Source organism: Barbatula barbatula (assembly GCF_947034865.1).
Source record: "Barbatula barbatula genome assembly, chromosome: 3".
In the NCBI taxonomy this organism is placed as follows: domain Eukaryota; kingdom Metazoa; phylum Chordata; class Actinopteri; order Cypriniformes; family Nemacheilidae; genus Barbatula; species Barbatula barbatula.
Window position 1 is genome coordinate 16955557 of NC_136764.1, and position 13016 is coordinate 16968572.

General features: G+C 38.1%; 1 protein-coding gene across 1 annotated transcript in view; it reads left to right on the top strand.

Annotated features, from left to right (window-relative positions):
* LOC306891577 (uncharacterized protein) overlaps window positions 1–13016 on the top strand; it is a gene marked incomplete at its 3' end in the record, with an annotated part of 34854 nt that continues 21838 nt past the window's right edge. Inside the window, exons 1-2 of the mRNA XM_079451944.1 lie at window positions 1–678; window positions 2573–2602. Coding sequence (XP_079308070.1) covers window positions 493–678; window positions 2573–2602 — 216 coding nt within the window. The 5' untranslated portion in view covers window positions 1–492. The remainder of the gene's footprint in view (window positions 679–2572; window positions 2603–13016) is intronic.

The following is a 13016-nucleotide window of genomic DNA, read 5'->3' on the forward strand; positions in this document are numbered from 1 at the left end:
AGTGCAGTGCGGGACAGTGAAGGGGTGCACTGTATCGTAGATGCAAAGAGCTCGCGTTATTCGTACTGCATCGTAGTTGAGGTAGAACACTTGCTTCCCTTAACAGGAAGCCTGGAATTTGTTCTAACATACCAGAGAGACTTTGCTTTTGTGTAGATCCAAGTTAACAAAGTTCGTTTCGCGGAGTTGTAAATATGTGTAGATTAGTGACAGTTGTAAGTCACGCGTTGCATTGTCAGCCTCGGTGAAGTGCTCACAAATGCCTCGCACGGACCGCCTTTGGCATGACTCGCACTATCCAAACGAGGACTTCACTAAATATATCATTGCTGGTCATCAACAGCATGGTGGTCCGTGCGATTGTATCACTGCCGACGACCCTCTACTTTCTGTAACACCAGAGGAGTAAATAACAAACGTCATGACGCGGACCGAAAGCGTTAGAACGATCTTTTCCTATTTTAAAGGACGTTGTTAAAATCACTGGCAAGGATGGAAAAGAGAGACGCTGAGCACACCACGGGGACAGCGAGCTGTGCGCAACCGGAGCTGAGCGCAGATGGAGGAGGACTGGATGAGGTGCAAATGCATCTCGCCTGCTTACCGGAGAGATACATGAGGGCCAAGTTTTCACTCTCTGCGTACATATTTTGTTGGACAGTGGTTAAGTTGTGTCAGGTAAGAGATAACAAAAGAGTGTCTATTTCAAACGCCACGAGCTTTGATATGCAGTTTCCATTCAAGTCTAAAGGATCTTTTGCAACAGCATTCTAAAGGTATTGTTAAACAGTAAGTAATGTATACTTTGTGTATGCATATAGTCTTCACTACTTTAAGACCCCTTGCCCATTCCATAACCACTGTTAAGGACTCCACTCGTGTTTGCTACCCTATCGAACATTCAATTATTCCAGAAAATTGTTTTTTTTTTGGCTTTAAAAGTCATCTTGAGGCCCCCTTGAAAGTTTGTTAGGTGCCCTATGAGCCCCGCCCCCCTTGCTGAGAAACACCGATCTCATTAATAGTTCTCTTTCGCCTTTTTAATAGGAAGGTTATATTACTATAAGTCATTTAAAATACCAGATTACATTCATTTTGAGAGTATCTTCTGTAATTGGATTTTACTGTAATTTTATAAAAACAAATGGAACAACACTTGACTCGTTCTGTCTTTATTTACTCCAAAAGTAAATAAAGTTCCAAATCTGTATACATTTCTTTGACCTGATGACAACAGAGAAGGTTATTGGGAAGAATGCTTATAACCAAACAGTTTTCGGCCACCATTGACTGCCACAGAAATAAATATGATATCATTTATAATAATATAATTTTGAATAATTTAAGGAAGCAGTTCTGGGGCACTTTTGACTACCATTGTACTACTCAATTTGGTCCTGTTTGGTTAGAATTCTTCCAAATTTCTTCATTAGAGAGTAACAGCCGTCCAGTACAGAGAGCCCTTTAATATCATACCTGTTTTGACTTCAGATTACACAAAAAAAACGTATCCCACATTTCCCCCCACTTAAATGGTATCTAATTACTGTAAATTTGGTCAATTACATTTTTTTTTCTTAGATTAGATGTGTTTTTCCTCCCTATTCGCCATAGTCAGAAACAATGCAGCCAAAGCCTTGGACCTGTTTCAACAGTGGAGTGTTCTAGGGCACCGACTGTAATGACTGGCTGGCTATATCCACGTGGTATCCCCTCTTCCAGCTTTTGAACTGTTGCCATTTGAACCTTTCATGAATATGGCAGCTGTAAATCAAAGAAACCTTTCAGTATTTGTAACCTATTAGGACTCTATCATAGGTTTAGCATCTTTTATTCCACACGAGACATCCTAGAACTTGCCCACAAAAGAGTAACAAATAATTGTTGTTTGACTTTTAATTAATTGTATTATTTAATATAGGCTTTATTTGCTTTGAATGTTCCACGGCTCTTTGTGGTTGCATTTGGATAATGTCTATACTCACTACCTAAGATGATTTGAGCTAGTGGACTAGAACCAGCTGCTTTAGGTAACTTAGAGGTCAAACTCTGAGAGTAACAGCACAACCTTGAGCAGTTTGTAATTGTTTTGATTGGATAAAGAATGTCCACTGACTCTGAAGCCCAGCAGGACGTTTTTTTACATGATGGAGAAACATATGGAGGGCAGGTAGATCAAACAAAAGCCATGCGTTTGTTAAGGCGTTTATGACTGAACAGATATTGCACTAGGAACGGTAGGTTTTAACAAGCATTTTCCTCTTTAATCTTTACTTGGCAACATTACCTTTAAGTGCAATAGCCTTTAATGTGGATTTAATTTGAAAACTTCTTAAGAAGTCTCAATAGGTGTGGGCTATACTGAAAGTGCAAGAAAATCATGTTTTACCGAACCCTAATTATACATAGCAACATATTGTTTTGTTCATTCTTTAGATTATGCCTTGCTATAGGTTTCATTTAACATCAACAGTTTGACATGATGTTAGTGCCTGTCTTGCTTATTTAAATGTTGGTATATTAATTCAGGACACACCTTAAAACAATCTTGCATATGTTTTTTTGTCTCTAGAGATTTAGACCATCCCAAGTTCTATCGCAGGTAAGTTTATCTTTTCTTTTAGTCAAAACCTGATTATATGAACAGCTTTTGCTTTAAAAGCCCAAGCCCCCATTCAATAGAAAAAACATCTACAATTGTTTTATAGGAAAAAGGTGGTTCATTCTACCTTTCTTGAATTGAATAAACACTGCTAAATTGATGTCTGAACTTTATCATGTAATAAGACATCGCTGTGTGAAATAAAAGTATCTTTTTAAATTGTAGATTTTTTTCAACACAAAATTCTCTAGAAATCGATAGGCTACCAGTGATCTCTAAAATCATTGTTTCTGTTAGAATTGGTAACTAGCATTTCTTTTTGTAAGATTGTTTTTTCCAAGCTGGGTTTTAGCCAAAGTGGTGCCTTTCATCAGTGAGTTGTGTTATCAGATGCTTTTATTGGACAGTGAGGATATCCATAAGACTATTAAGTCTGTCATTTTTTTCCATTTAATCTCAGCAGTCATTCGTTTGAATTCAACCCTCAGTTTGATGTAATCATCATTGAGGTGCAAACAGCCACACTCCCTGAGCACATACTGTACTTCTGCTGATGTCAGCTGCCAGCAGCTTATCTGCCTTCCTCCCTTTTTACGATTGTGTCTTAACTTGTTGGAGGTTGCTAAGGAGTTGTGCAATGCACTGCGATCTGAGCCATCCTCTGCAGCTCAGTGTGTGCAGATGGCTGATGCACTCCCATGACACCACAGATTGAAGATTTCCAGTGAGTTGTGTTGCCCGGATAAGGTACGAACAGGCCAGGGAATTATGATGTTTTTACAGTATAGTTGGAATTTTCTACAATGCTCTTTATAGATTGAATAATTATTCCTGAAAGACCATTGCACATTGAGTCTGAAATTTGCGTCCGAAATTTCCGCAAGTTAAAAAATAAATACGACCTCACATTTTGTCAATCAATTACACTATGCCATCAATTATTTAATCCGTCATGGGTTCGATTTTCTGCGTTTCTCGCATCCCTAGAAGGCATTTTAAGAGAAGTTCTGACAATTCAGAGACACGGACTGAATGTGCAAAGAACTGTTATTAAAATGTTACTTAACTTTGTTGCGTAATAATCTTCATTCAGTACTAAATGTACACTTGATACAGTTAAATTTAACGGAGCAATGTGGAAATTTTAGCGGCAACTAGCGAGGTTGTGAATTGCCCTCTCCCCTCCCTTTTGAAGCTCTACAGTGGCTGACACAGGAAAAAGATGTCAGATTCTTTACCGAAGGTGATAACATATTTACAAAACGCACTCTGTAGAGCAGTTTGTCTGTTTATGGCTACTGGAGAAACAACATGGTGAATTCCATGCAAGGGGACCCGTGGTGTATGTAGGTAGAAATAGTTCATTCTAAGATAATAAAAACATAACGCTTCATTATGTAAGGTCTTTATACACCTCAAGACATAGTTCGGTATATTGCATTTCTGTCAATTTATCTTGCTTAATATTATACACGGCACCTTTCACAACTCATGTACGCTAAATGAGTCTTGTTGATCTGACTTGTACGTTTTAGTTTCATTTGCTTTCACACTAGTGAATTTAGACGTTTTCGCACCAGTGACGTTTAATAATCCTACGTTTTTGTTCGATTCACATCATGCGAATCATATGAAATCAAACAGATTAACTGAAAAAATAACTAGAAGGGTTAATTTAATATTTTGTGTAATTTGTAAATTCAGTTTTAGCCACCTCATAAAAAAGTAAGAAATTCCTGTGAGATGAGGTTGCCTGCTTTACAGTGCTATCCAAAATGAAAAAGTTACCTTTACAGTATGTTAATCTTACAAGCACTTAAATTCAACATTAACAGTAAATAATAATTTGAATATTTTCTAAATCCACCTTTTGTCTTTAACTTTAGGTGTGTTGAAGCACACATTCGATTAGATTTCGCTGGTTAACTGAGTAAAATAGTGCCAAAAATCCTTTATTGGGTCTTTGATTGACCCATTGTCAAGCATTTATTTTTCTTTTCTATAGCCACAATGTTTTTTATCAGAAAATCGTCGTAGTGAACCGACTTCCTCTCAAGTGACTGAAACGGACTCTCTTACAGTTTATCCTTTTATGTTTTGTTATGCCTATCACTTTGAATTTTGGTTAAAAAGGGGTCTAATTTTAGCATTAAATCTTTCTCCACTTTGTAATGGGTTCACTATTATATTTTATGGTTCTGTGACTGCCATACTCTGTTGAACTCTTGAGTGATGGCTACTATTGTGCTATTTCCTCTATAGGCTAGTGTTATGCAGAGCTCTTGATATGGTGCATTGTTGCAGATTTACTCTGTTCTCTACTAAACTACTGAACTTTGTATTTCTTGTTGCTTGCAGACAGATCCTGGCCTCTCACTTCACTCACAGGTCTTATTAGTTTTCAATTTAGTTGTTTGTCTTTAGATTTCTCTTTTTGGTTCTTAACCAAACACCTGTTAACACATATTTTTGATGTACTAAACAAAATACATTTTTAATAATATTATATAATCATAATTTAATGTAATGAGTTATCATGTTATATAAATATTAGATCATGTTGTTATATAAAACATGATTCTATTTGATATGAATGTCATTCTATAAGCAATGTATCTCTACAGCAAACATAAAAAGCAGACAATATACAAGATGGAATACTGGTAGAACTTCATGCTTTTCCATTGCTTAGCTCTAGTCTTTTATTTCATGTCTCAGCTTGTACTTTTTATACAATCATAAAGGCAGCTGTGTCACTCAAATCTTCCGCTGGGCGTTACGTACGTGAGTATTAAGAGTGTCTCTCACAAATCAGGTTGATCAAAATGGATGGAACTTAAATATGTATTACCTTTGAATATGCTTGGGTGTCTATTAAAGCGGCCCTGCAACGGTGTGTCATGCATTCTGACTCATTTACAATGTTAAGGGTGTTTAAAGGTGTTAAAGGTCTTCTTATGCTTGACATGGTCAACTTGTCAAAAAGCTTGTTGGACGTATGACGTAGTATTTCTTTGCTCGACATACTCCCCCAGTGTTCGTACAGGTTTCGGAACGTTTTTTTCGAACATGAAAAATCGTTGTGTAACAACTTTTCTTAGTCCCTTATTGGACAATTCCAATTTCATGTTTTCGGAAACAGCTGTGTCTCTACTGATATTTGAAGGATACGATACTATTCTGTAAGTACTCAAGATTAACATGAGATATGCAGAAACTCTCGGAGTTATGGCCGCTTTAATGGCTCAGTTGGCCGCGTATGAGCTACAGAACTGTGTTCATATATATAGTCTGTGTATTACCAAGCATTTACATGCCTCAAATGGCATACCATTGTATTCATAGAGGCCTCAAGACATATTCTCAGATTTTGGTCACATGCTCTTGTGAAGTATGCTTTGAAGGGCTGTGCCTTACAGGCAGTGCAAGTTTAAAGCGTGAGTTGTAATGCCAAATACACCACAAACATTCAAGCACTACTACATCATAGACATAAACCCACATTAGCTGGAATGGTTGTCCCTTATCTTATAAAATCCTGCCCTGTTTGTCGACTAGGAATAACCTGTCACATATTTCCTGACCCAGCGCTGAACCCCCGAGCCGGGTTTAGACTGCTGCGCTGAGCTTTCCTGTGGTGAGCGGATGATAGTTGCAGGTTGCCAGGGTAAACTTCATCCTTGTTAGGTTTTTGCAGTAAGCAAGCTCCATAATTACTCTCTTTGTGCTGCTTAAACAATGGTCGAGGGGTTAAACTGTTCTCATTTCAAATGTCTGGGAAACATATCATGTTGAAAAAAGTTGCGTTTTTCTGCAGATAAGATGAAACGACAGCGTGTTTTGTCTGTACGTTTGAAGTTCAGCGCGGTGTTGTGTTCTGCGTGCTCTGTTAATCAGTCAGGCATCAGTAAGTTTCTCATTATCATGTGCCACCCTGCTGGCATTGTGATCTCTTTCAGCTTCAGATTGACAACTTCCCTCTGTGCTCGCACCCCCTCATCCCGCCCAACATGAAGAACTGATTTCGATCACCCGTGGTAGTAAAAGTCACATGTCCACGTGGAACAATAGTCTTTCATCTGGTAGCTGCATTCATTATGAGCGTAATGTTAATATTTTGCTAGAAAATCCATGCTTCATTCTAGGTGAGAAAGAGAGGGAGAGACACGTTTATTCAGGGCTATTCGTTATGCCCTAAACAAAGAAGTCTGGAATTGCTTGTTTTTCTTTTCAGTCCCCCGTCTATTGGATAAAACAACTTCTCACGCACACTCTTCTTCTTTGGCGGCGGCTGCCGTGGGCGACAGGGCTCCGCGAGGTGTGCCAGAATTGTACTGGCAAGCAGTTTCTACATTTCCTTTCGCCTCAAAGCACTAAAACCTGCACAGGTAGAATCTACTTTTTGCCAGAAGACTTCTGCCATTATCTTTGATCCCACAAAAATGATAACGTTTTAGTATGCTTATCAGTTGTGGAATATTTTGATTCTTTCTTCTCATAATAATGGAGTAAAATGGAACCCGCCCCCTTTCAATTGAAGGAAGAGATGTTTTATTCCTTCCTCCATTGTTCACCTGGTTTCAGCTCTTCGAAACGAAGCGTTTGTTTGCCTCAATCTCTCGAGAATACCTTGCCATACAAACTCACTGTACTGAAAATAAAAAGACTGACTCTACCTGTCAGACCACACTGAGAAATTATTAGCGTCCTCCAGGCAATAAGGAGGTAGAGCCCTCTTGCCTCTGATTGGTTCTCGTGCTCTCTTTATTCAGAGTACCACAATTTCTTAAAGCCATCAGGCTGTTCTGACTGGCCCTTTCTCTATTTCAGTTTTTTTCACTCTCTGTATTGGGATGGGCTTCTTTCTCCTTTGTTTTCGTGTCAACGTGTGAGCCACAGGCTGTAGAGTGCGCTGTAAGTCTCAGTGCTCAAACAGCAGTCAAGGCGATGAATGTAATCCGGGATCCCTTGTGGCTGATCTCAGATCAGCTTTATGAGAAAAGTGGCTGTTGGGATGCCAAAGAGAGACTGTGACCACAGAGACATGGCACAGGTATGGCTGATTTACTACTATTATACATTTATATCACTCTTTTAGTGTTTTGCTGTTCTCTTCTAGGGCACAAGGTGACCATAACACATATTTTTGCAGTCGGGTTTGTTTACTTCTAAAAGGCTCATTGTCTACTTTTGTTCCTGTGTACAGACACCTGTGTAAGGAGTCAAGCATATTGTTCTTTGTTCAGCCATGTTATTTACACCACATGGTAATGTCACACTGATGACTTGACAATGATTTAGCTGTTTTCTTCAGTGTCTGTAGTGTATTACATTATAGCTGGACTTGTTATTGGAGTGATGTTGTCCAGTTTTGCGGAGTCATGAAATTTAGAGGGAAAATTGGAGAGATTATTACTCCGTAAAACTATACTGTTTGGATTTCAAACCTGTAGAAATCTCAGGAATTCAATGACTCATTTTATTTCATAGTACTGACCATGTGAACTCCCTTTCTATATGTCAATTGTGTTGACTTTAACATTGAAAGGCATGTGTATACGTTATTATGGCTTTCTGTGATGTTTTGAAGATAAACAAAGGCTGTTTTCAAAGGAACAGTTCACCCAAAATGGAAATTCTGTCTTCATTTACTCAGCTTCAGGTTGTTCCAAATCTGTATAAATGTATTGGATTTAATGAACACAGATACAGTTTTTGGCCAGACAATGGCAACCCTTGACTACCATAGTAGGAAAAACAGCATTGTAATGTCTTGAACACAAAAAGAAGATATTTTAAAGAATGTAGGCAAGCAAATAGTCCTGGTGTACTTCTGACTGTCATATCTTTCTCTGTGTTCATCAGAACAAAGACAATTATATCGATTTTGGGAACTCCAAAGTGAGTAAATAATAACAGGATTAAAAGTTTTTTGTGAACAGTTTCTTAAAGATGATAAAATGTAAGCGCTCTACATAGGTCAATGAAGTGCAAAATTCTAAATATAGATGAAACAGGTGTAAATATCTATACGGAAAACTCCTTATATTAATATAATACATTGTGCCCTATTTTGACTGATTTTTTTCATGTCCTGCTGGGATGTCCTGATGGAGCTTCTCAGTTTTAGGCTACAGAGGCTGTATTAAACATCTGCTGAGTTAAAGGGCACTCACACATTGTAGTAAAGCTCACCATCCATCCATCCATCCATCCACAGGAAACCAACACCGATTGAGCATCAATGCAAATAAAAGACATGGTCTGATAGTGAGATTATCATTATCAGTGAGATTTTATTATCAATAAATTGTCCTGGTACAGTACATACAATTGAAATATACTCTCAGTGTTGTTGTTCTCTCTTCTCCTCTGGGACATAACTAGATCTAATCTGATCTAAAATGAACAGTAAAATATCTGTTCATGCAAATGCTGATGGAAATGTTGCTGTGTCAGATACAGTGGCATTCTGCAGCTGCTGGTGCTTGTCTTTAAACAGCTGTTGTTAATATTATGATTAATATAATTTTTTCCTGTTTATACACATACCCGATTTTAAATGTGCCGTTTAGACCCGGGCTCATAATAACAAAAAAGGCGTGGTGTCGTGTGAGGACCGTGAATTTCATTCATTTGTCCCAGAGGAGCAGAACTGTGGAACGTTCCGGTTTCACCCTGTACTGCCTGCCAGCTTTTAGAGCCTTGCTAGTTCCCAGTCCTTTAGTAAAATCTAGCGTGATTAACAGTAACAGCCCATCAGGTTCTGCATCAGTTTGATCACAAAAGCCGCTATCCCCTAGCTGTCGACTGTTTTTTTTACCAGGGATAAAGGGAAAACAACTTCTTTGAAAACTGTACTGAACTCTAAATAGTGTCCATGGTATCCACTATCCTGCCCAAATATTCACCCTGTCTCAAAATTGCAGGGTGGATGCCTTCCCTTCCAGCATCCGAGGCTAAAGTATTTTAGCTTCTCTTGTCCATACTGGTTCGTTTGTTCGGCATAGAATAGCCAGAACTTTTTTGCCAAGGACCAGTAGCTCAGTTGTGGGTACAGAAAGACGAAAAGGATGATTGGCTGACTCAAGCTTGCCCCTCCTTGCCCCATCTTTACCACAGGCCCTGGGCTGCAGCCAAGCCTTCTTTCAGCTTAAACCCTGGTGTTGGTGTCATGGATGGGAAATGAGGACAGCTGCATTGCTCTTATCCTAGGCAAAGCTCATTAGTCAGTAATGCATATAACTACACCCTAGTTTTTATTTGTGCATCTTCAAGCAAGGTCTGCTACAGCCTAATGCATTTAAGAAGTAAATAGGGGATCTAGTCTGGGCAGAATGTGGTTTAATCTCAAGAATTTTAATAATTTTCTGGGCTTTCCTCCAGTGTCTTGAAGTATATCTACTTCCTGTCTGTAGTTATGCACTCTTTTCAGGGTCCCTTGACCCTACTATTCATTGGCAGTCCTGTTATACTAAATGGCAGAGCTGCATTTTTTAAGTGTTGTCTGTCATTTGAGATCTTACTTTTATATTTTAAGTGTTAGTTAGTGCTAATTTGCAGACTTTATTGACCCCAGCACGTCCACAGACTCTAAACACGAAGTGTGTCGAAATTCTAGTAGAAGTTTCAGCCAAGTAAATGAGAGAGGATTAATAGACATTGCTGGAAGCTACTTTGAGTGTTTTGAAAAATCTTATTTCTTATAATCACTCAGTTTATTGCTCATATACTGCATAGTGTGCCTGTAAAGCCTCAAAGATATTTTTAAGACGTAAACTTTTAGCTGTATTTCATGCATCATTCCACAGTGTGCCAGAACACAATTTTTCACAGTTTGTCATAATTTACCTACCCTCTTGTCATTTGAAACCTTTCATCTGCGGAACAACAGAAAATATAAACGAACTGCGGTGGTTCCCATTGACATGCATTGGTTTTGTGTCGATCCAATAGAAGTGATTGGGCACTGGCATTGTTCAGAATATCTTCTATTGTGTTCTTCAGAAGAAAGAAAGTCATATAGGTAAATGACGACAGAATATTCTTTTTCGCGTGAACTATCACTTTAACACTGCACACACATTTGAACAGAATAGAACCAACCGAACATTTATATCCGTATCAAAATGTTCAGCAAATAACTTAAAGACTGAATTATGTAAGTTTGAACAATAGTTTTATAAAGAAGGGAAGTGACCCTTTTGTGACACTTTAACTTCCGATACACATTCACACACAATACGAGAGAACCATTACTTGGCTAAACTTGTCTCTCCAATGTTTTAAATTTAGACTCCGATACCAAGCTCAACCGCTAAATGTACCATATGGTTTGTTTAAATGCGACCAAATACAGGACCCATTCAACAAATTGTTTATTTAATAAAATTATTATATTCTGGCATGTGGACAAGTTTTATCTTTTTTGAGAAACTGCTCTATATTTGTGTAAAAGTGTTCTGTCTCCTACACACACACACACACACACACACACACATAGACATGTTTGTGTACTATAATAGATTGCGTGTGCGATCTAAGCTCCCGCCCAATGACCAAGCCTCCTCAGATGCACCCACATATTGCACACATGAATACTGTAGATCAGGGGTGTCAAACTCATTTTAGGGTAAGGGCCGGATGGAGAGAAAAGTGACAATGTGCGGGCCGAATCACCTTTTTTAAACCATATTGCACCAAATTACAAATGAATTAGCAAAAAAACTAGAAAGACATACTGTTCTGTAAAAGGTGCATTTAATAAATCCTCAGAACGGTTCAATAACACTCTTATTCCTCTTTGAAAAAACTATTTTGTTTAGGTAAAGGCAATCAAAACCCTTTCCTTTGAATATGAATATTTTTTGTCAGATACTTTTTAAACTAGTAATGACAAAAATGCAACAGACTCTATTTGTGTACAGACGGTCACATTAAATATGAACCATACAAGCTATACAATATAATTCACTAATAGGAAAAACTGCCTTAACATATTTAACAATTAGTACAGTAGTACAACTTCACTTTGGATATGAACATTAAATATATACTAGAAATTCCCTTTAACAAGAAAAGATCTAGATCGCATCTGCATTATGATTTTAATTCCTGACATCTCTTTTCTTCAACCACATCAATCTCATGATGTCATTTAGCTGTCTGTTTGTGAGTCGAGAGCGCAGGTTGGACTTGTTAATGTTCATTACCGATTCTTGATGAATTCTCCCTCTGAAAATGGCTTTGATCCCGCTGCGATTTCGTTGGCAATCAAATAGCGTTACAGCTTCATCAGTCCCTGTTGTTTTTGTGATCATTGACTGCTTTTTTCCGAGGCTAAAGTTAAATTATTGACTTTTCGAAGTTGTCCAGTGTATTTATCATATTTCTCTGCGTGTGTGCCGTTTAATATTCTACTCGTTTTGCACAGCCACGGCTTGTGAGCAGATTAAACATACCGGCCTACCGTTGAACTCACAGAAGAAATACGTCTTCTTCCGTCAGTTTTCTTTATTTGGACATTTTAAAATCACTAGTCCTTGCCGCACAACTTAGCCGACTTTGTTTTCGAAATGTAGGCGGCGCTTTAGAATGCGCATGCTTGTTAGGGGTTCCGGCAGAAGCCCAATTAAATGATCAATGATAAAATAAAAAATTTAATAAAACAAAACATAATATGGCAGCGAAAACCTGATTGTATTAATAAACTTTAAATTAATTAAAATAATAATAAACTTTTATTTCATATTTGTATTATTTTTCAAATCTTCCCTCGGGCCGTATTGGACGCCTTATCGGGCCGGATACGGCCCGCGGGCCGTATGTTTGACACCCCTGCTGTAGATTATTGCTGAATCTGCCCCGTTATTTAGCTGAACACAATACCTTTTAAAATTCCATTACACAAATTTCTATTTTTAAGAAATTCATCCAATTTCTATTTGGACCTGCCCATGACCAGTTACCTTTCCCCCATCACACACACTACCTCTCTTGCTACTACTTTAGCTGATGTAATAATTATTTGCACAACATTTTCCTGTTGTGCTTTGGTCTTGCCGTAACTGACATCCAAGTTTCTACAAAGCCTAGAGGCCATCCTGTGTCCTATAACAGCATGTCTGTCAGAATCAATTATAGCAAAAGAATAACACATTGTGTTTCCAGAGCAGTTTGTAAGACTCCTGCCATCACAACAATGGCAAAGCCAAAAACACGCCAAGTTTTTAACAAGCCATGCAAGACTTTCATCAGCTTTGCCTTCCTGTGACGCAGTCACATCATGTAGAGCCTAACACATATACTGACAATAAAACCAAAAGCATGTAAGAACACGTCTCTACCAAACAGATTTCTTATACAGCTCGCTGAGAACTTTGTTTGTCTAAAAGAATTGCACTTGTTATTCAGA